The sequence below is a fragment of the Eschscholzia californica genome, unplaced genomic scaffold, assembly GCF_041429995.1.
Source record: "Eschscholzia californica isolate CP2 unplaced genomic scaffold, dmEscCali1.0.p SCAF_5, whole genome shotgun sequence".
In the NCBI taxonomy this organism is placed as follows: Eukaryota; Viridiplantae; Streptophyta; class Magnoliopsida; order Ranunculales; family Papaveraceae; genus Eschscholzia; species Eschscholzia californica.
In genome coordinates, this window is record NW_028238472.1 from 1,908,199 (window position 1) to 1,932,942 (window position 24,744).

The 24,744-nt window shown below is 36.6% G+C and overlaps 3 protein-coding genes across 5 annotated transcripts; all 3 read left to right on the forward strand.

Moving 5' to 3' along the window:
- The first annotated feature begins 1,076 nt into the window (after nt 1–1,076).
- On the forward strand, nt 1,077–6,350 carry LOC147536092 (ARM repeat superfamily protein). 3 transcript variants are annotated; one of them, XM_086644872.1, is made up of 5 exons: nt 1,077–1,974; nt 2,459–2,746; nt 3,636–3,752; nt 3,942–5,681; nt 5,919–6,350. In XM_086644872.1, the coding sequence occupies exons 2-5, from the start codon at nt 2,471–2,473 to the stop codon at nt 5,985–5,987; spliced, it is 2,202 nt and encodes a 733-aa protein (XP_086500998.1). In that variant the 5' UTR covers nt 1,077–1,974; nt 2,459–2,470; the 3' UTR covers nt 5,988–6,350. The 3 variants fall into 3 exon arrangements, with proteins under 3 accessions (XP_086500998.1, XP_086500999.1, XP_086500997.1); XM_086644873.1 differs by having other exon boundaries at nt 1,603–1,974; nt 2,465–2,746; XM_086644871.1 differs by having other exon boundaries at nt 1,962–2,354; nt 2,465–2,746.
- A 7,366-nt stretch (nt 6,351–13,716) lies between these two features.
- On the forward strand, nt 13,717–14,607 carry LOC147536093 (protein LIGHT-DEPENDENT SHORT HYPOCOTYLS 3-like). The gene has a single exon (XM_086644887.1). It carries the CDS (start codon nt 13,848–13,850, stop codon nt 14,442–14,444), a length of 597 nt encoding a protein of 198 aa, XP_086501013.1. The 5' UTR covers nt 13,717–13,847; the 3' UTR covers nt 14,445–14,607.
- A 7,397-nt stretch (nt 14,608–22,004) lies between these two features.
- Nucleotides 22,005–24,639, forward strand: SETH3 (Sugar isomerase (SIS) family protein). Its single transcript, XM_086644884.1, has 3 exons — nt 22,005–22,910; nt 23,580–23,803; nt 24,298–24,639. The coding sequence occupies exons 1-3, from the start codon at nt 22,146–22,148 to the stop codon at nt 24,452–24,454; spliced, it is 1,146 nt and encodes a 381-aa protein (XP_086501010.1). The 5' UTR covers nt 22,005–22,145; the 3' UTR covers nt 24,455–24,639.
- The last annotated feature ends 105 nt before the right edge of the window (nt 24,640–24,744 follow it).

Consider the following 24,744-nt stretch of genomic DNA (forward strand, 5'->3'; position numbering starts at 1 on the left):
AGGCATAATTCAATTAGATTCAACAGACAAGTGCAAGCAGGTGGGATGAAGAAGTCCAGTGGTGCCTATATCACTTTAGGGGCGCCTCTGTTGGAGCCTAATCTTTAATGCCTACATTTACCACGTGTGGAAGGAGCGCAACAAACTCGTAGCTTATGTTCTTTCTTTACCGCAGACAAGTATCATGAATGATATCGGGGAGTAAGTCAAAATTAAAATGGCATCCGGAACCAAACATGTGAGTGAGAATCGTAGGGTGGTGGACAGATGGGACCTTAATACCTCCCTCGAACGACCCATCTATAAATTATGTCGATGCATTGGGTCGGAGCAAGGACGTTATATGATAGACTATGATGGGGCTTGAATGAAGAATGTGTCGTGTGTCGATGGGGTAATCATTAACTTACTTGAGAAGTGTTAAGTGATTGAATATCTAGTTACGGGTGTATCGAAGTGGACAGTGTCAATAGCATAAAACGCTTTGTTAGACAATTTTAAATATTCAAGTACAAAATTTTCTCCTAAATATAGGACACCACCCAAGTTGATCCATGCAGCTCAACTAATTTTGCTACTATTGTCTGTTTGTCTGATATTTTAGGAAGCAGATCACTAATAATGTCTTGTTAGGATATCTAGTTGACTAGTTGCCCTACCTAAAATTTCAATTCTTATATATTTTGTATTAAGTATTAGTGACATAATAAACCCTACCTATAACATCAAAAACCCTAACAACCAAAATGATTCTTCAACCATTCTAGACTGATAGTGATTTCATGATTGGAAGACTTGAGATTCAATCTTCAAGTTATATGTTGGAGTGAACAAAAATTAGGGTTTTGTAAAATTGGGTCACTGCTTAAAATGGTGGACTTGTTTAGGGTTCGGGAAGACAAAGGGCAACCAGAGTAGGTCCAATTTCCATCTCATGTTTTGTTTTTTTGCTTGAAAATGATTTCTCACAACTTTCAACTAGAAAAAAAGGTTTCTCGCCGAGGAATATTCTTCCTCACAAAGATTTTGTGAGTTTACTAAGATATTACCATATAATCGAAACCCTCGTACTGCCCGAAACCTAGAACTGAGTAGAAGTTGGATCCACATAAGGATCTCACATGAATCGCTCTTCTATCATTTTTAAGAGAAGTTTGGTTTCAAATTCCAGTTCGAAAAGGATTGAGCACGTTAACTAATGTGTCATGGATGATTCACATCTCTGTGTCAGGCGTTGACGAGCACATTGAATTGTCTATGTTGTTGAGATCTCTCCACATTGAATTGTCTATGTTGTTGAGATCTCTCACAATCCAGACACAATTATCAAGGGGGACACTCTACCATTAAATTTTTTTTTTTGTTGAAAACCACTGAATTAATAACCCGTCGTCCAGCTGAAGAAAAATTAAACAATAAAAATTACGGAACAGACCATCAAAATACGAAAAACACAACCCACGAAAACCTTTTGAATCAATGAGAAAAGATTCAAAAGGGTGAACATAATTTGTATCAACGAGGCCAACTAGACATTATCCATAAGAAAAGATTCCATGACATTTTTTTTTAATATGGGTCAAATGAAGGAGGTGATCTTTCAACAAAAACAAAATGAAGAAGGTGAATTTAATTTATATTATCAACTGATAGTGATTTAGATTTCGTCTCATATCCTTCAAATTAAATAATTATTTCCCAAACCCTCCCCAATTTGGTATTAATATTAGGGACCCACTTCTTCCCTTTTTCCCCTTCAACTCCCTCTCTCTCTCTCTCTCATTTCTCACTTCCAACTGCAAGTCTACAGTTTCTCAACTCTCTCTCTCTCTCTCTCTCTCTCTCTCTAAACTGTGGCACTCCAGATGGAAAGGGCAACCCAGAGTTATTGGACCTTCCATTTTTAGGTTTAACTCATTCATCCGTGGGGGTTTTATTGCTTTCATTACACTAAAAGCAGTAACAAGTATTGAAGTAAGCTTCATTTTTTTCTCTTCTCGGTAGAAATTTTTTTGTTCTTCTTTAGGGTTTTGATTCTTTTCATGGAATCTTAAAATGGGTAGGAGATGAAATTAGTTGATTTCTTGAATTTCATGTCAAATTCAAGCTATAAAGGCTTGTGTTAGCTTTGATTTTGCTTTTATTTTGAGACTGTAGTTGCTTAAATTAAGCTGCCATATGAAACTCTTTGATGCTTCTAATTCATTTTACCAAAAACCCATTTTTTAAAACTTCAAGTTTTGTAGACTTTAGGTGGGTTAGGGTTTATGTTTGTGCAAATTCGCCCAAGAAGCTTAGAGATTTGTGCAAATTCATCCCAAAAACTTAGAAATTTGTGCAAGTTCAAGTCTTGGGTATGTCATTAGATCTTAAAGTTTTCATCTTGAACTCATAGTCAATCAAGATCAAGCTATTTTCATTGAATGATACTTTCTTTTTTTTTTTTGTTACTTTGTAGAAACAGGTTTTGATGGATAAGAAATCTTTAAGATGTTTAATCAACAGTATATCTCGGCTCATTCTTTTAGTGGCATGTCAAACTATGGAATCAACAGTGATTGAGAGAGATTACTTCAATATCATGGGTTTATTGAAGCTTTTGAAACCAATTCTTGATGAAGTTGTTGATGTTAGTATAACTATGAACGAAACGCTTGTTAAAGAACTCGAGGAATTGGATATGGTTGTCAATGAAGCTAGAGAGTTCTTAGAGAAGTGGTGTCCAAAAATGAGCAAGATTTACAGTGTGAGTTTTATCATTCTAGCACTTTGGGTTGGTTTTAGATTAATTCTTTGAATGTCTTTGAGCTTTATTTAGTGAACAAACTTAATATCCAATAAAGTTTCTTAACTTGTGTCCTAATGGTGCATGTTAAGACGTAAATTCTTTCCAATTTTAACTATGGGACATTGTGATAAGGGCAATCAACGAACGTGATTGGTCACTCGTTAAAAGTAGAAAGAATTTATGACTTAACATGTGCTATCTCTTGGGGGACATTTTAGGAAGACCCATACTGAATTTGGATTTATGAAGGCCAAGACTGTTAAGAATAAGCTCAAATCGCATTACATGACAGTCCTGTTAAGATTTGGTAAGTCGAGCAAACGTGATAACTTGAAAGTTGTATGGAAACCAAAAGAAATTTATTCAAACATTAACTCTCATAGTTGTCCCATTTATTAGTTTTCTGATTTTACTTTACGTTTCCAAATTAGAAAAGATCATCACTGTACGAGCAATTACAACCCATTAAGTGGTAAGTACTTGGGCATGCACTTGGAAACCACCTATTTGCCAATAGAAATCTTGACCTACTTCCACGCTGTATATATCGTATACGCGAAAAAATAGAACTGAAAAAGGACATCTAATTCTTTAGCGTGTTGATAGAACATGGGAGGACATCCATATTATTCCCTGACAAAAATAGAACTGAAAAAGGAAGCTCATACGATTGGCAAATGGGTTCTTCTCGTCAATCCGTCTGCAGCTATTTCTGATGTGGCAGTCATTTATTTAGTATCATATAGAGTTATACTTTTCCCTTGTACACTCCAAAAAGTTCATATATTTATATCCCAAAGTATACTGTATGAAATTCCTTTCTTGATTTCTCCTTTTCTATTTCTAGGTTTTACACAGTGAACCTCTGGCAATGAAAGTTCAGAGTTCCACATTGGAGATTATTGACATATTGTGTAAAGTTTTTCGGCTGACTCCACTCACTTCACGTTTATCAGCTACTAAGGTACTTTATAGGAGATCATACATCTTTTTTCCTTGTTGGAAAGGGTTTCTCTACTGTGAGCTCCTTTCACTCTAACTTGCAGTATTAGAGTGTCAGAAGTTTGTGTTTTTTTATCGGTATCTTTAAGGATATAAATTTATATTTTTCGGACAGTCGAGACGTGTGTTAATATTGGTGAATTGTTTCCAGAAAAATATGCAGGGATTTCAGTATAGAGAGCAGGATAGAATATCAGATTTCATAGAGGAGGCTCTGAGAGATCAAAAGGAGCATCTTGTTCCTTCCACCGAGCATCTAATACAAATTATGGAGTTACTTAGCTTGGCCTCAGGTGAGGACTTGTTCCTTGAGAGTGTATCCTTGGAAAAAGCGAGAACTAAAGCAGAAGCTCTGAAAAAGAAAGATGACTTGGACCTCATCAATCAGATCATAAGTCTCGTCTGGCGGATCCGTGATTGTAAAGTGGATCTCAACTCATTTGAGGTAATAAAGGGTCAACCAGTTCCTCGACATTTTCGTTGTGCACTATCGTTGGAACTTATGTCGGAACCTGTAATTGTTTCCTCTGGACAGACCTATGAGAAAGTCTTCATACAGAAGTGGCTCGATCATGGGCTGAGTGTATGCCCTAAAACCCGACAAACCCTTACACATACAAACCTCATTCCTAATTACACAGTGAAGGCTCTAATTGCAAGTTGGTTTGAGGATGACAATATAAAACTTTCGAGCAACAACGTCCCATCTTCTCCATCATCTGATTCTCGCAATTTTAACCATGTAAATAGTGTATCAGGTTCTTTACACAGTAGTAGTTCCTCTTCCAGGTCTTTCCGTGGAGTTCAAAATGAGTATGAGATGCAAAAATTGGAGGTCTCACCACGATTGTCAAGCAGACACAGTGACATAACTGAGCCGTCAGTAGAAGTTGCATCCGAATATCGTCCATCATCTTCTCCTTTAAGTAGAGCTTCGGCATTTTCTCCATCTCAGTCCCCGTCTCCGTCAGAGGAAAAAATTTACATGTCTGGATCTAGAGTAACAAAGAGTGAGAATGAAAACAATAACAATCATAGAAGCCTTTCTCTACCATTAACAGACTATGGGTCTGATGATTTGACAACTTCATCCATCGTTGAGAAATTAGTTGAAGATTTATCCAGTCAATCAAATGACGCACAAACAGCAGCTGCAGCAGAGCTACGGCTACTTTCGAAGCACAACAAGGGGAACCGTGTCCTTATTGCCAAGTATGGGGCCATTTCTCCTCTGGTTTCCTTGCTCCATTCAAAGGCGCAAATAACTCAAGAACATGCAGTAACAGCTCTACTAAATTTATCTATCAATGATGAAAACAAGATCAAGATTGAAGAAGCAGGAGCATTAGAACCCCTAATCCATCTTCTGAAGTCAGGAAGTGAGGAAGCAAAAGAGAATTCTGCTGCAACTATTTTCAGTCTCTCTGTTTTGGAGCAATACAAAGTGAAGATCGGCCGTTCTGGTGCTGTCCGGGCCTTAGTTGATCTTTTGGGTTCCGGAACTCTCAGAGGGAAGAAAGATGCAGCTACTGCCTTATTCAACTTATCAATCTTTCACGATAACAAGGCACAAATAGTTCAGGCTGGAGCAGTGAAATACCTGGTCAAACTGATGGACCCTGATTCAGGAATGGCCGATAAAGCACTTGCTCTTCTTGCAAATTTGTCAATGATTTCAGAGGGTCGTTCAGAAATTACTCGTGAAGGTGGGATTCCATTGTTAGTGGAGATTATCGAAACCGGTTCTCAGAGAGGAAAAGAGAATGCTGCCTCGATCATATTGCAATTATGTATTAGTAGCCATAAGTTCTGTAGTTTGGTTCTTCAAGAAGGAGCCGTGCCACCTCTTGTTGCGTTATCTCAGTCTGGCACGCCACGAGCCAAGGAGAAGGTATGCATTAAACTAAGAGTAGTCTCTGCGTTATTGAGTTCTCCATTTTCTAATATAAAGTTCATGATTGCTTTAAATAGTCGAAAAAGAACTAGTATATATGGGATGTGGCCCAGTGAGAGAGCTGATAGGTTATACAGAGAGGAGTAATTAATCAAGAGAGACGGGTTAGAGAGAATAGACTGTTTTCTTCTTTTCGCCTTAAAACGGTAGAATAATAGACCTTTACTTGTGCAGGCACAACAAATTCTTAGTCATTTCCGGGACAGGCGAGAAGGATCTATTGGGAAAACAAAGTCACGATGAAGATCTTCGAACTCAGTGGTGTTCTCATGCTAGTGCCATTCTTTTCGAGATTCATTTTTTCTTCATCTCCATGTCAGTTCTTCTATTTGAACCTTCATTAAAGTGGTCTTACGATAATGTCAATTTGCAGTAAGTTGTGAAACGTATAACTAATCTTGAATCACGGATGAACATATCTGTTTTAGCCATTTCTCTATATTAGTTTTGCGTGTTGCAAACACATGTAGTCAAATAAACAAATAATCGACTAGGTTTCTTGAGTTCTGATATGGTGTACTTCAATGGAGGTTTGAAAATTTATGTGTATATACTGTTATTCTGTAATTGATCTTCGATATTTATATGAAGTCTTGGATTTCATTCTTTCGTTGCAATTAGTTTCTTTTTGATTAAATTTCTGCATCATTTTTAGTTTGGCTATCTTGTACTTGTAATATGATTGAAGCTCATTGCTATAACATTGAAATTCAGAGTGACTCATTCAACCAAAATATGAATTCGATAGAGTTTGATAGTAATATATTTGTTCGAAGTTTGTTGAATACCATAGGATGTCTCTATTAAGAACGTGTTTCTAGTATACCCTTATGGTTTCTAGTATATATCCATGGGTTGCTATCTGTACCTACATAATTTGATGACTGAGTTAGCCAATTTCCCGACCCTCCACACAAATCTCTTATGTGAGAGGTCTGTTTGTACAACCAACTTTTCCTACTTACGTATATAATTTTTTGCTTTGATAGTACAATGGCGCCTTGACTCTCGTCCCGTAGCTATAGAATGCATACCGTGGGATGTTCGTGGAGACTTTCTAATTCTATGTTCAAAGTATTCGATCTTAAAATTCAAAGTGAATTGATTTGTGTTGTGGGCTGGAAATTTAGTTTGAGTGCATAATAATTTGAATTGGACTCTAACTTCCTAACCCTAAATTTTGGGGGGTGCTTTCTTAAGAAAAGTTTCACTTGGAGTACTGATGGCACAAAAGTCATATCTGAAGTTTCACTCAATGTACTGATGGCACAATTTCTTATCAGCGGTTCAAGCCTCAACCTTAGAGTTAATCTTTTTAACATCATTATGAAAAAAAAAAAGCGTTAATCTACAACAAAATGGTTTTAGGACCGTTTAGGGAGTACTATGACAAGTTACCGCTAGGGTGACAAAGGAATGTGCAACGAGTTAGGTAAGTGTGATAATAAGTTTGTCGCCTATTTTATAGTGGACTGAAAAACTCCAACGTGTAATAGTGATCTGAAAGGGCCCCTACATCAATAATGCACAAAACAAAAACAAAGTTTCTTAAAATTACAGAAACATAGTATAGCATCGCCTTGTTATTTCAATTGATTTTTCCTCGTTTTGTCAATCTTATCGAAAGAATAGACTAGATAGAAAGGGTGGGACGGAAACTAACAGGTTAGTGTACCATACGTAGTTCTTACTTTACAAATACGTCCACTACTTTTATGAAAAATTTAGTCATTTTACGTACTTTTGGCGCATGTTATGTTTCTCTATTTGAACGGTCATTATCACTTATATGTGACCAAGGTGGCTCAACCAGAAGCACCGGCGGAGCACCTCCTCCAACCACGAACCAACTCCGTGGCTCCGCCGGATTACCATGATCATAAGCTTTGAGATACATAGGATCATTTCCTATTTGTGATCAATGATTGTGATGTCAAATCTCACTGAATTGGAGCAAATACAAAGAGGGTAAAAAAGATGGAAGGTTGAGTGTGAAATTAGGTTTTGAATTTTTGCATAAAAATGTCATTTCAAATGAATTGCCATTTGATGAGGGGCCATTTCATTTGGCTATTGCCAGCCCCCTCAACGTCCGTACTCTTCCTCACTGAGATTCTCTTATACTAATAGATACAGAAATTCTCAAATTACCCTCCAATTTGACCAAATGTTTCGTTTAGCCCCCAATTTTTTACTAACTTTCCAAATTAGGTAATACATTTTGACAAAAAGCAAATTTTTCCGTCTAACCAATCATTATATCAGTTAAATTAACTTGTCATTTTTTCGACTTTTACCTTTTCTTTTCGAACTTTTTTTTCCTCTTTCTTTTTAACTACTCTTAGGGAATATCGACTTTTACCTTTTCTTTTCAAACTTTTTTTTTCCTCTTTCGTTTTAACTACTCTTAGGGGAATATACAGACTCACTACAGATTCTTCTCTATACATAAAGTGAGTTTGTTTGGAAAGATGAGATATACTACGAGAAAACAATATGAGTTAAATTAAACACACAGAATAACACAAATGTACTTTTAATCGAGATATACTTATTATTTAACTTACGGAGTTGGTAACAAATTCAGAGAATAGTTGAAATCGACCCAAATTTGGCAGTTTCGAGAAAAACATAATAGGAGTGGTTAGTATGTCTAAATCATTTAAAAGCACTTCTATATGATAATTATTGGCTAAATTGGGGTTTTCTAAACTAACGTTTTAACGGTAGGGGGTGGGGTCAGAAAAGAGAAGAAAAATGGTACGTCATTATGAATCTCCGACAAAATTGTCTCGTGGCACGTGCTGATAGTACCTTAGAGTGACTCCTTCACCCTCTTATTTTTTGTTTACTTATGGGTGATATAAACTCACAATCACTAACCCTTGGTTGTTACACAATCATCCAATGGCTAGGGTGGTGGATATATCATATATATATATATATATATATATATATATACATACATATATATATATATGAATGCTATAGGTTAAAAATAGTATGGTTTATAACGACTTAAAATGTACACCGGTCCTTGGTCCCGCTTCGCAATTCTCAGGTCTTAGGTTTCATCTCATAAAAGTGGAAATTCAAGATTTATTATCGGGTATAAATAAAGTAAATGTAAAAGTAGATTATTGGTTTTAGGCCGCTTAAGATGGCCCTTAAGAGTTGATATCTAGCATGTAACGACTCCATATGTCTTATAATCATGTCGCTACTTTGATTAGTCAATTCATAAATTTTGATGCGTTTTTTATTGTCGCTTCATCATGTATTAATGTCTTGTACCCATTGGTGTAGTCTAGGTAAAAAAGTGGTCAAAGAAAAATAATCAAAGGTATCCAATGTGCTAGAACTGTTCATTAATTGCAAAAACTAGGGTATGGACTCTACGTAGTTATAAGGAAGGAATCATCACACTATTCATGGGATTGAATCAAAAAGAAAATAATAAAACAACAAAAACCAATTCAAATACATCATCACATATTGATGAATAGAATTCCTTCTTTCTTTTTTTTGTCATATTTTGTTTTTCTTCTAACGATGTTAAAACTAGAACTCTGATCTTTGCCGTGGAGGTATACATGTAACCACTCAACCTGATTAGTTTTGCAAAAATAGTCTCACATGGGATAAGAGTAATCTAGCAACTAAGAATATAATTTCTAGGTTATCTCAACTCACTGACAATTGATTTTGAGTTGAATGATCATAAATTTAACAAGTTCCACTCATAGATTTATAATTTATGATTTATGGTCACCCAACTAATGGTCATCTTAGAAGCTGACGACCTCATCTCCGATGAAAAATTAATAAAAGGATGGGCGAATTTATTTGTAATGAAGAGTAAAAGTAAAATTTATATTGACTATTAAAGTTAACCAACACAAAAGTTCAAAAGGGGCCATATTAATAACTGGTCATCTTTAGGGGGTCATATTGATGAGTTGGTTATATTTAGGGGGCCAAAATAAAATTAACCTTTTATTTAATCCGTTTTGATAAAATTTCATTTATAGAAGGATTACAATCCAACAAATTACATGGTTTTGATGTTTTTGACTCCTTTGAGTAATCGATTTACTAAAGAAAATAACAGCATGAATTTCACAAAAGTAAAGACAACATGAAGAAAAATGAGTACAAGATTGAAAAAAAAAAATTAAAATTAAATAAAAGACCCTAAAGGTCACAGATTAAGGATCTTAAAGATCACACATGAGATGATCCTAAAGCTCGTGAATCTATTTAACTTAATTATATATAACAGGAGAGATGAATTACGGTATCATCAAGAACATCATCAATTGTCTCGGAGAACTTACACTCCTGGTACAGACAACATCAAGTATTGTTTTGAATATCACCTACAACGAACTTTAATCTTTTCGGCAAAATCCATCGACAAATAATCCGTCTGACTATCAAAGTTCAAAAGTGAGACGATTTCCCCTCACGAATGTATATAAATCAGCCAATCGGATCCAAAACAAAGGGGAATCCGAGTTCCCTTAATATCGAGGCGAATAAACCATATAGGGTTTCCGATGTCAAAAATACCGAGAGAGATCATGATGGTTCAATACTGAGAGATAGACGTGAAAAACGAGAGGAAATGAGAGAGAAACTCACACAGAAGGATCACCTTCGTCTTTCTTGATCAAGGATCGTCGTAGTCAGCCACACTTGATATGTCGGTTTCTCTTGCCAAGTTGTCATGAAGAAAGAGATGATCGTCGTCGTCGAAACATCCGTCACTCTAATTACCGTCTTCATCTCTTCCTCTCATACAGTCATACCACTCCATAATGTTAACTGATTACATATCAATCTCATATAATACATCATGAGCTTTGCATTGCCTTAGTGAATTAAAAAGGCAGAGACATAAAGAAGTTTCACTCTTTCATATATATATATATATATATATATATATATATATATATATATGGGAGATGCTAGAGTGCCCAAATTTTTGGGCATTTTAATGCCCAGCTGATGTGGAATCACTAAAAGACAAGGGTTTTTCAAAGTTTGCCTACGGTGGGGACCGCTTTTGTTTCTAAATGAGGAAATATGTCACCCCCTAAGTACCAATTTCTAAGTCACTCTATCATTTCCCTATATATATATATATATATATATATATATATATATATATATATATATGCAAAATACTCGTCAAACTACCGGCAAGGCCACAACATATAACCTTTTAGTCACCCTAAAATTTACATGTAGTTTTATTTAGTTTCTTATTTCGAACTATTTATATATATATATATATATATATATATATACTCACGCACACGAAAAACTTCAAACTTTGATCTCCCTAGTAAAAAGATAGATATATATTACCCCCAACTAAGATAGATTTAAGGTATTTATATTTTCTAATGAACTTCCTATCTACATACAGGGTTGGGAAATCCGAACGCCGGTCCTAACCGTCCGGACCATGAAGATCCGGCGACCGAGAAGAACCCAACTCGGGCATACCCAACCCGTTATAACGGGTGGAAGCAGTCGGGACTCGGGTAAGGCCTCTTACCCAAGTCTCGACCCATTACACCCGCCCGTTAGATGGCCGCGACCGGCCCGCGCAGTAAGATACTCGACCGGCCGACTGCCGTATAGGACCCGTTACCCGACTGCCCATCTTATTAACCCTAAACCCATCGTCAGATTATGATCCAACGACTGAGATATCTTGTCTCTTCAGCAGACATCCTCAGCTGTTGGATCAAAATGTCTTCCTCTATAAGTATTACACCCAAACCCTTCATTCTTTCTTTACAAACCCCAGTAGCCAGTTGCCTCCACCACTCCACCTCCACCACACCACTCCACCTCTATCCTCCAAGCCTCCACCTCTTTCATAATCCACCTTAGACTTCGTTCACCAGAGTACCAGACCACTCACCAGTCACCACGACACCACCACTCCACTGTCCCTACACGACAAATCTCGTCGAAGATTGTTTGACCACCGCACCTTCTCTGATAATCGAAATGGTTAATAATCCCAAAAAATGAATGTTCGACCGATGCGCCGATGATTTATGGATCAAATAAGGTGTTTTGAAGCTTTAGAACTTCACTTTAGAATCTAATTTGTATTTCGTTTTTTTTATGTTAAATGATGTAAATCAAGAATTGAATCAGGTATTGAACCTCAGGATCTGATTTGTATTTCGTTTTTTTTATGTTAAATAATGTAAATCAAAGACTGAATCATGTATTGAAATCTCAACTTTTAATGTAATGTTTGTCTAAAGACTATATTAATATAATGGATGAGTTTCAGTTAAATTTTGGTTTTTTTAATTAATTTTTTTTTATTTTTGTATTCAAAAAGCTCGCGACCTGTTCGCCTAAGCCTGCTAGAGCCCGAGCAGAACCTAGCCGCGGACACACAAATGCCATTATTTGTCCGGTCTGAAAAACCCGATAGGCCGATCGAACAGAGTACTCTCGAGTCCGATCTGCCCGCGTCCGTTAAGAAATGTTGGATCCCGCCCCGATTCCACCCCTATCTATATGTATATATACACACACACTAAGTGGAGGTTTAAATGGATTAAGAGTTCTTTGACCTAGGTAGGAGTGGGGTTCCCAATCCAGTTGTTTTCCATTATAGTAAATTTGATGCTTATAGAAATACTATGATTTCCATATTGGACATGATGGGATTCTAAAATATTATCAAAATAAATATATGATAAATAAATAAAAGTGAATAATTAATATAGACATGCATGGGGCATTAGCTTATTGGTGAGACAGGACAAGGAAAGGAAGTTTTTTCAATAAAAGCTATGTCAAATATTCACTTCTCTCTCTCTCTAGGTGACTATAGCTTTCACTCTCTAGGGCACTATAGATGCATCACCAACAACAGGAATTTGAGATTCTCCCCATTGTTCCAGCAAAAATAAAATCTACTGACCCAATATGAGTTTTCTCTTTGGCCTATCAGAAAATAAAGCAAATGATGCACTTAATGTCAGTAGACATTAAAATATACAAAATAGGAGGGAGAGGGGTCACAAGAGTAGTCAATTTGTATCTAGTTTTCCCCTCAAGAACCCCATGATCAAGGGAAAAATATAAAAAGAAGATAACACTAAAAATTGAGAAAAATCAAACAAGCTTTTAGGGCTTGTACTACCCTACTCCATAAAAAGAAAATTAAATAAAGGTTTGTATAGTATCATTCAATGAAACCCTAGGAAGTAAGAACAAGGAAGAAAGTAGATTATATGTTTGTACAAGAAAAAGAGAGGTGATATTATGTCCAACTTTTTTAGCCGACTACGGTCCGAATGATGACGTGGTCGTTTCTAATTAGTCAGACAATTTCGTTCTCTACATAGTCTGACCAATTGGAACCGACTACGTCACCATTCTGGCTGTGATCCGCTCCAAAAATCGGAACAACTAGCATTTTTGACAAGAAAAAAATATAAAGAAAAGAATAAGAAGAGAGGTCTTATATCAAAGCTTTCAAGCTAGCTTGTTGTCTAGTATGTTTCTCTTATCATCCAAGAAACCCTAAGAAGAATAAGACTACCCTCATCACATCTTAATCCTCACCAAACTTCAACCCTAAAATCTCTCTCTCTCTCATCTATAGAAGTTAGATACCATGTGAACACATAAGATCAAAGCTTTTTGTGAGATTTAAGAAGTCTTCCAAACAAGAAAGAAGTTTGATCTCTTCAAGTAAACAGTGCATCTAAGAATCACCTGGTCTCTCTCTCTCTCTCTCTCTCTCTCTCTCTCTATATATATATCTATATGGTATTGTCTCTTATGGAGATCATTTAAGAAGCACCTGCAAGTAGAAGAAATCTAGCATCTATATCTTCTTTCTTGAAGCTAATGAAATGGAAGAAACCCAAGAAGATTGATATGTCAAGACTCTTCAACTTCATCACACTATAAAAGAGGAGATTGCACTGTTACAGATTCCAAGAAGGTAAAAAGATACAGATCACTCACAAACTAGAGGAACTAGCTAGGGTTAAACTATAGAGACAAGAAAGATCATCATCATCATTTCATCTTCATCAGCACCACAATTCCATGGAAAGAACAATTGTTGCATTTGGAGCTGAAAGCTCAAGCTCAGAGAATACCAACATGAGTACTACTAACAACTCAGCTAATTCATCTGCTGTAGCAACTTCATCGTCCTCTCCTCCAACCCTGAGTCGATACGAAAGCCAGAAACGTCGAGACTGGAACACTTTCGGACAATACCTAAAAAACCACAGACCTCCACTGTCTCTCTCCAGGTGCAGCAGTGCCCATGTCCTCGAGTTCCTTCGCTACCTTGATCAGTTTGGAAAAACCAAAGTCCACGCACAAATCTGCCCTTTCTTCGGTCACCCGAACCCACCAGCTCCATGCCCATGCCCTCTTCGTCAAGCTTGGGGAAGCCTCGATGCCCTGATTGGACGTCTCCGTGCTGCTTTTGAAGAGAACGGTGGAAAGCCCGAAGCTAACCCATTTGGTGCTCGAGCAATTAGGCTTTACTTACGCGAAGTTCGTGATTTACAATCGAAAGCAAGAGGGATTAGCTACGAGAAGAAGAAACGAAAGCGTCCTCCTAATCAATTAATTAGTACTTCATCAACTCAATTGCCACCTTCATCAAGTACTAATGGTGCAACTACTTAATGTGTATGATCATCTAATGAAGATATGGGTAATGGAGATCTCTATTCTGGGTTAATTACTCAAACTTGTTACTACTTGGGTATGTCTCTGTTTTCCATTTTCAAAAATAAATGAAGCATGTAAGTTTTTAATTATTTAGTTAAGCTTGTTGTTGTAGTAGTTATTAGTTTGTTTATGCAGTTTTCATGTTTGGGTTTTTGATACACAAACCCTAATTAAGTTCAATTAGTGGATGTATCTGCAAGTTAGCTGTCTAAGTTAACCTCTTGTTCTTTTTTTAATGTGATGCAGTAGTACCATGATATCAATTAATGTTATGAGCAAAACATGTCATTACTTGTAACGATCCCCCAAAATGTATACAAGAGTCAACCCGGTAACTCACTACGAAGGAGACTTTGTCGGTGTTTAGTCTCGTTTGTGAATCGTTGGGGCGTCTCTTGTGCACATTTTGAACACGGGGCGTTACTTGTAACGGTCGACTGGTGCCCGAAATGTATACAAGAGTCAACCCGGCAACTCACTACAAAGGAGACTTTGTCGGTGTTTAGTCTCGTCTGTGAATCGTAGGGACGTCTCTTGTGCACATTTTGAACACGGGGCGTTACAATACTATATATTAGTCCTCTTGCTTTTTAACTATGATCCATCTACAAATATAGTAATGAAATATGTATGTATAGTGGCTATATCAGCTCTTCTCTGTGTATATGTATATATATGTACCAGATTGGAAGTTCATTCATGTCATCAATAGTAATAGAGATCATATGATGACCCTCTAATACACATTGTGTACAACCATGTCTTGATCTTCCCAGTTTCCTTTTATACATATATTTTATGATCTAGGGAGAAGACCTTTCACTTCCTAATGAAGTACATATAATCAAGAACTTAGACAATACATATGATGACCCTCTAGTACACATTGTTTTTTTGTATTATATGTTTTGGGTAGTATTATACAAGAAGATTTCAGCTTGAAAATCAATTAATTAGTACAAATTAACCCATCAATAATCATCCCATTTAGGAGAAGATATATATAGTTTTTATTTCTTAAGTTCATTCATGGCAATAGCACCCATCAATGATCATTCCTAAACCTATTTCATAATGTTAAAAGATTCAACTTCTAAGAGTATGACAATAATGAGGTAATTATAGAAGAATAAGGATTAGAAAATAGTTAAGTAGTCATACTATTAGGGTAAATGACAAAACTCATATACCCTTTGTTAAACCTAGCTACCCTTTGTTTGAAAGGCTATGATCTCCAACTAAGTGTGAGTGAACATTTTATCTCATAAACAGAAACTGCATATAATGATGATCACAAAATTACCTTAATATTTGATATTTTGATGTGCATTTCTCTAGTAGTACTCTTGAAAGGTTTAGTTGTTTCATAGCCTAGCTAGGGTTACTATTCTAAAAGAGAGAGTGATCAAAGTTTTTCCTTCTCTTACATCTTTCAGAGCTTGGAATATAATCCTTACTGTTTCAAACATGATAGTAGGTAGGTTTTACTTTAGGGCTGTTTCATCTGGTTCAAATTGTTAAGTTTGTGGCCATCCAACTCAAAACCAATTGGATATGAGTGGAGAGGACCTATACTTTATATTATTGATTGCTAGTTACCCATTCTCCCATGTGGGACTATTCTCACACGCCCCCTCACGTGTGGCGTTCTTTGAGCCTAACACGTGTGTTTTTTTTTCTTTACGGATGACGTGGAACACGTGTGGCTTTTAAGCCTATCACGTGTGGGCCTAGCTCTGATTCCATGTTAAGTTTGTGGCCATCCAACTCAAAACCAATTGGCTATGAGTGGAGAGGACCTATACTTTATATTCTTGATTGCTAGTTACCCATTCTCCCATGTGGGACTATTCTCACACAAATGACATCAATGAAGTTAAGTGGTGTCCCCTTTGGGTGGGCCTATAATGCCCCCCTTTTTTTTATGCAAGCCTAATCCTCTTGCTAGTAGCATCTCCCACTATGAAATACACGACAAACAACTGATTGAGTCGAAGAAATAATTCTTAGTAAATCAGACATGGATAATCAATTAAAAGCAACCCTATGACGAAAAAATGGACGAAGTTCAAATAATATCCTATTAAAGTGGTCTGAGTTCATAATAACTTTTTGATAGTTACATGACATATTCAAATAATTCAATTCTGCTTGTCTTCCAAGATATATGGGTTAAGTCGCGGAGTATTTACAATTTTTATAGCACAAGATCGGCTGATATATAATTTTTGTAGTCAGACTAATCAGACCTTCGTTTGGTGCAATGATAAGTAGAAATATAGTATAATTTTCATCTTCGATCTTGCATAGCTTTCGGGGTTCCTTCCTCTAATATGTAAAGTTAATCTCGTAACTATTGGACAAATATATATAATAGATAAGTATGTAGTCAAAAGAATGGTTTGACCATTGGGGGGCTATTTACAAATTTAGAGAAAAGAGAGTATTTATTTTGAAGAAGAAGAAGAAGAAGGGCCGGGGCCAGTCAAGGATGGGTGGGACCCACAGGAGTTAGTGAAGTCCAATCAAGTAGAGAGTCAAGTGAGGGCTGGGAAAGGGAGATTGACGTGTACGGTAGTTTATGTCCAGAGCCTGAACCCCCCCAACACTAAACGTGCGGCCCACGTGGATACCTGCTCTCTACAGAATTTATGTCCCCCCTTCCCCTCCTCCTCCTCCTATCAAAGTGAAAACCCTAGCTAGCTCCTATATGTCACAACATTATATCCACTCTCACTGTCTCACATATACATTCTCCATGCAAGTTATTATACATATAGTTGATGTTTTGGAGAAACATGTATTCGCCTTTGTACTGTCTATTTCTTCTTCTTTTTTTGCTGGTATTAATTATAAAATCGGTGGATAAGACGATTCAAAAATATTTGAGGCGGTCAATGATGCTGAAATGATGTAACATTGGGTTGTACAATTGGTGGAATATTTAACACAATCAGAAAACAAGAGGGATGGGAACAAAAAAGGTGGGTCATTTAGAGAAGCAAAAAAAAATTTAGAGAGAAAAAGGTGAAAAACCTATATTCACCATACACACCATTCAAATCGCCGGCAGAAAGTCGCCACCCATCACGGTCAGCGATCTCTCTCTCCTCTCTCCTTTCTCTTTCTCCATCGTTCTCTCTCTAAATTTTGACGAACCGAACGGTCCTTTCACCAAAATTCTTCGTCTGGATCTGGACTCCAGATATGCAGGTGAAGCAGTTTGGTTCTACCCGCTTCGTCTAGCAACACCATACGAAAATTCCAGGGAAGGGGATACCCTTCGCTGGAACATAAGAAGATAGTAGAGTAGAGGGAAGGGTAGAGAAGATAAAAGAGATAAGGATGAAGAGAGAGATAGTCGCCTGGTCTTTTTCACCGGAGTTAATGGTCGCCAGAGTCGATGGTAGTAGGAAGGGACAAGGGAGGATGTTGGAAGAGGAAAATGAAAAAAACATTAGAACTCGGTGGTGTTTGTAAAAAAAAAAAATATATATATATTTTCACCCAAAACTTTGTACTCCCGAAAATTTCTTTATTACCCCAAATCACACCATAAAAAAAACTGAGTTTTTTATTTTACTCCCTCAACAATATTTGGTAATTGAGTTTAACCCATCAATAATTAGTAATTAAGTTTACCCTCTTAGATTTCCTATTTTTGACAAAAACAGAAAGGTCGTGTTTGACGTCCGTGAAAGAAATGTGTTTACAAAGAACAACAATACTTCGACGCGATTCCTTGTAGTTGTGATTTCTTACTTTATTATTTGGTGTCGTCGGGATTATTACTAGTAAGGATTGATATTGTCGACATAATATTTAATCTATGATTTTATTATAACATGTCAAACATGTCCTTAGCAGTTTTAACAAAAATAATAAATCGAAGGAGCTAGATAAGCTCAATTACCAATTATCGAAAGAGGTAAACTCAATTACCAATTAAAGAGTAATGTCAAAAAACCTAAAAAAGTGTAGAACTAACGAACAAGCTATGATTAATAAGTGGGCGTGGTCGTGTGGAGATATGGCCAAGAGACCAATAGTCTTCCGTGCAGAGTAATTGATGAAAAATACAATGAAAATTCAGAGTTCTAGTTTCCTCTCGACCAAAAGAAAATGCACAGAGCGAGTCTTCGGAAATTAATCTATCACATCATTTACTAGGAAAGTTTGGTGTTCCCTTCTTAATTCTTCATCTATACTTCATGTTCTACAAGAATATATAGTAGATAAAGAAGAACAAAGACCGAAAAACGTTACGAGCATCTCTTCTATTATTACTTGTTCGATTTGGTCAAAAAGAAACAAAAGATTGTTGGATGAAGATCACAATGAAGATAATTCAAGAGAGAACATGATTGTACAAGTTAAGAGCTTGCATACATTACTAGGTAACAAATCAAGAATGGATCAAAACACAACTTTTAGTGATCGTCATAAAATTAGGATGCCATGATAAGGTTTGAGCCTCTTGTAATATAATCTGTATTAATCTTGTTTCCTGTCTATGTAAGGCGCTGGATTGCTTTCTCAACAACCCATTTCTTTTTTGTTCACTTGATTTAACTATTTTATCTCTTTAAAAAGTACGTGTTTGATTCGTGGCTCCAATACTCACCACTGCTTATTATTTTCAAACCGACAAAGAATCATCGATAGTTTGCCCCATTGTTGATGACTATTGGGAACAAAAATTCTTCTTTTTTTGCCTTTCCTCTCAACACCACTGGCTGACTAGCACCACCACTACATCGGAGTTCAACCCATTTTTTTCTCTCTTTCTCTTCGTCCTCACTCTGCTCAAACTCCCTCTTTCAAAAACTCCCAATAATTTCCACCCAAAGTTAGATACCCTGCAAAGAAGACGTTTTTCCGGCGGGGTCTAAATAAATCGCTCAGATAACGGTATGTTGTGATGTTGATGCGTTTTAGGTGGAATAATAAGCCTTACGGTTACAAGCATATTTGCAGGTTTGGGCATGAAGTAAAAAAACTAGATAATAAGGGCATGGTGTATTGGTGTTATAGTTTGAATAGCTTGTCAACAATCCTTAGTCAGAATGGTTACTAAATCATTAAATTGATTTCCACCTTCTAAATCTCAATTTTAGAACACAGATACTTCGTCACCTTTCTAAAGAGAAGTTGAGGCAATAAGAAAATGAAGTTGAATTATTATGTTTGAGTATAGATGACACATTCTTGGTCTGATACCATCTTTAATACCCTTACACAAATTTTGTATTAACTTGGTCTCTAAAGTGCTCCCCCTTTCCAAAAGTTAATGATCTACAAAAATATGAAGTGGGATAACACATAATAAAAGATCCAAAGAGAATACAAAAGGAATAAAACAATAGAAGAATTAGAAAATATGACATGCTTTAGTCACTCTCTTGTATATCGTCTCATAAGTAGTGTTTGATTTTTTTTTTCTGCACCGACGATGTGAGTTGAAAGACAAATATATCACATCTCTTATCGTAAAAGTGTGAGTCGGGTTTGAAAGAAAATAATTAGATGAATATTTAATACGATAATAATGCACCATTAAGTCCAAAGCACTCTACTTAAATAATTCCCATAATAAATTTGAGATCTCACCGTCAAAACCCAACTGTCTTTCTAAATTTTGCCGCGTAAATTTGTCCACGTAATAATCTACGCATCCCGCGTATTCTAGTGATCCCGTTATTATACACCCAATAAGTAGTCTCTGATATAGGGACACCTAGGGTGAGTGTATTTGGACATCAACTTTATGGAGATAATATCCGTCCATTATGACATGTCAGTCCTTTTGCTAGTAAAAGTGCATATAACCCCCTCCTTCTACTTCAAAAATCCCTCTTTCTCCCCCTTCTTTGATTTGAGAGAAGAACTTTTGGTCATTGACAATCCTTCAACTCCGACAAAGGCAATTGCTTCGTCCTAGACCAAGCCTTGTCGTCTAAGACGAAGCACCTCTTCATCACAGGCGAAAGATAGAGAAAAAAAATATACACTAAGGAAGACGACAATAAGATGAGAATGAAGAAGAGGAAGAAAAAAGATGAAGAAGACAACAACGATGGTGGTTCGAAGTCAAATACTGATCAATTTTGATCAGAAAAGAAGTCAAGAGATTGACTTGGGACACACTTATCAACGCCTATATGCACGCGAATGAACCCTCAATAGAGCTATCAAGAAGGTGAACCTGAAAGAGTTCTAACACCTGAGTCTAACTCTAACCAGTGACTCTTGCGTTGGCCTAGAGACAAGCGAAGAAGTGGATCCAAGTCAGCTTTGCGCCTGAGTCATACTTTGACCTTGAAGCAGAGTAGGGAAGTTTGCAGAAGTCAGCTCGACATCTTGTGCTCTGGCATTGCATCGTGGCAAAGTAGGGAGGTCTGTAGAAGTCGAATCGGCACCTTGAGCTCTACTCGTCCGAAAAGAACAACAACTTTGTTGAAGACCAAATAGATAATGCGAACGATCCTTTTTCATACAATAATTGTTATTGTCAAAAGATACGATAATGTGAGAAGATACACGCGCGATCAACGATCATCAAGTTGGTGTAGTACCACCACATCATTTCAGCCAGTGGTTTACCATCGCCATCGAAACCCATATGCTATATTAGATTTTGCCCTAACAAAGGAACTTAAATTTTTCCTCAATAAATTACTTTCTTAACCCGCAATACTAAATTGACTTGAGCGTTGAGTGTCTTTGCAGGTATCTCCTCCCCTATCTCAAATCATCATCTCGTCGGAGGAAAACCATTCGATCAAGGATCACAAGATCAGTCTTTTAGTGATTTTCAGAAACAGGAAATTGGGCTGGAGACCCAATTTTTTGTTTTTTTTGTCAAAAAGACAAGTTATCTTTTTTTCCTTCTAGGCACCATGAAAAGTTTGGAAATAGGCTTGAAGGACAATTCTAAAAATCCCTTAATTTTGTATACCTGAATTGACCTTTGTATAAAGGAAAATTTTAGAAACACCCTCAGATTTTCCAAAAACCCTCACATTTTATATAATCTTACTTCTTAGTTACTTATTTTGTTAGGGTTTGATTTTGCGAAGCTTTGGAAACTAGTTTGCAAACTGATTTGCAAACTGGTTTGCACTACTTTGCAAATTGGTTTGCAATCTGGTTTGCCTTGCAGAGCTTTGCAAACTGATTTGCAAACTGGTTTGCACTAGTTTGCAATCTGCTTTGCCTTGCAAACTAGTTTGCACTGCTTTGCAAATTGGTTTGCAAACTGGTTTGCAAACTAGTTTGCAATAAGGTCAGTTTTGTCTTTTCCCTATATTAGATAATAATTTACAAAAATGCCACAGGGAGCTGAAGCCCATAAAAAATTGTCCAATCCTTTTTAACCAAAGGCCAAAGTTTTTAGGGAGTTTTGGCCAAATTTCCCAAAACCACTTCCCAACATCATAAGTGCCAGCTGTAATATGCTCACAGAGAAGATGAAGTGAGATCAATTTGCTTATTCATGTGTTGAGTGAGACCAATAGATTAGCTGACGATCTGTTGGAGACATGAAAATGAGAGGGCATTGTTGGAGTGATGTCCCTCTACCAATTACTTGTAGAGACCACATTTTGGAGGTCCCATTACACTAATATAGGTATCCCTATACAAGTGATCTAACAGATGTACTTGTTTCTTCCCCTTTCTCTCTCTCTCTACCATCACCTCTCTCTCTCTCTCTCTCTCTCTCTCTCTCAAAGAACCAGTAGAGAGAGAAAATCAAAAACACAAAAATCAATCATGGGTTCTCTTCCACAAAACTTCGATCTTCATTTCCCAATTAAGCAAGAAGAAACCCAAGTAAACCCTAATGACCTTCGTAAACTCTTCGAATCTCAACAAAAATACCTAAATTTCTTCTTCCAAAACCTAGATCTATCACAAACCCTAACTTTCACTCAAACCCTTTTAAATGCTAAAGGAACAATCTTTTTCACTGGTGTTGGTAAATCAGGATTTGTATCTCAAAAAATTTCACAAACCCTAGTTTCTTTAGGGATTAAATCAAGTTTTCTTTCTCCTACTGATGCTTTACATGGAGATATTGGGATTTTATCAAGATCTGATCTTCTTGTTTTGTTTAGTAAATCTGGGAATACTGAAGAACTTTTGAAATTGGTTCCTTGTGCAAAAGCAAAAGAGGTTTTCTTGATTTCTGTTACTTCTTCTATAGAGAACTTGTTATCTAGGGTTTGTGATTTGAATGTTGTCTTACCTTTAGAGAGAGAATTATGTCCATTTGATTTAGCACCAGTTACATCAACAGCTATTCAGATGGTATTTGGAGATACAGTTGCTATTGCTTTAATGTCTGCTAAGAATTTGACAAAAGATGAATATGCAGCTAATCATCCTGCTGGGAGAATTGGGAAAAGTCTCATTTTTAAGGTTCAATTTTGATCCCCTTTTCTCTTTGAAAGTAAACCCTAATTTGTTAGTATATACTAACTGTAGAAGAAGTTAATTGAATTGGGTATTATTAATTTCTGGTGATTTAGATCTGATAGGTAGGTAATAATGGAGTTATTATATATGGATAATGCAAGTTAGGGTTTTCATGTTTCTCTTTTTTGGCTCTGTTTTCTAGTTACAGGTACATTTTAAATACAAATTAGGGTTTGTATTTCATCATTTTTCCTGCTGAATTTGAATGTTTGTTCTTATGATTACAAAGGGTCTAGCTCAATTTTGATTTCTAGTCATTGGTACATTTTAGTTATGGGTATTTCTTGTATCTCATTTAAGTACAAATTAGGGTTGGTTAATCATCATTTTTCCCTGCTGTATCTGAAAGTTTGTTCCTATGATCATTGATCACAACGGGTATAGCTCAATTTTGATTTCTATAACTTTTATGCTGCTAAATTCATGTTCTTGGATATGACAATTGATCTTGAAATCGTGTTGGTTTAGTGAAGTCGAGGTTGATTGTTGTTTTATTTCATTTCAATTGGAGTAGTTGTTGTTTCTTCTTCTTAAGATCTGATTTAGAAGAGGATTGAATGACATTGACGAAGAATGAGTATTGAAGATGGAGTTGAATTATTTGTGGTGTAGGTGAAGGATGTTATGAAGAAACAAGAAGAACTTCCTTTGTGTAAAGAAGGAGATATGATAATGGATCAACTCGTAGAACTTACGAGTAAAGGATGTGGTTGCTTGCTTGTCATCGACGATGATTACCATCTTATTGGAACTTTCACGGACGGAGATCTACGAAGAACGCTCAAAGCTAGTGGAGAAGCAATCTTCAAACTTACAGTCGGTGAAATGTGCAACAGGTAAAGAAAACAAATCGATTTATCAAATTTATCTTCTGTGGTGTTTGTTTTTCTTCAAAATACAGGCTCGAGATATGAGTTGAATCAAGTTCGATTTTAGAATGTCTGTGGTTATCCAACTCTTGTATGGCTAACTCGAGCTGATTTTTGAGCCCCTTTGACTAGACATAAACCAAGTCTGAATTAAGAGTCCATTGTCTGAAATCACTAGAAATCATAGTCGTGACAGTGACCAGACAAGGGAAACTCAGACGACTCGTATTCCGGAAAGTTAGACTCGTCGAGTTAGATCCAGGGAACCCAAAGAAACAAGCACCGTTGTTATAAACTAATGAAGCCCTGACTGGACGAGTGCACTAAGTTAACTGCCAACCCTTGACTTGGGCGGTTTAGCCGTTTGTCCTAATCCTTGAGTAACTCAGGCCAATGTGGCCGCCGAAATTTGTTCTCATGAATTCTGAAATGACGTCTTTTTGAAAATGTTTTATCCTCAGGAGCCCAAGAACTATTACTCCTGAAGCAATGGCAGTTGAAGCCATGAAGAAGATGGAGGCACCACCCTCGCCGGTGCAGTTCTTACCAGTCGTAAACCATCAAAACGTTGTCATCGGTATCATCACATTGCATGGATTGGTCTCAGCTGGTCTGTAAAAAGTTATTCCAATTCTGATTGATTAGTATTCTATTGTATTTTTTTGTATTATTTTATTGTTCTCTGATTAAAAGGGGACCTTGTTCTTTAATCACTTCAATGCTTATAAGGAATTTGTGAAAGAAACGTGTTTGTAAGGATGCTTGATATTCAAAATCAATGTTAATTCTCATTTACATTCAAAGAGTTGAAGTTTACATTTGTTCATCTCTGGTTTATGTGGTTCTAGTTAGGAACATGTCTCAATGCTCACTTATCTGAGCCGTGTCGGTATGCGTTCGAACAAAAT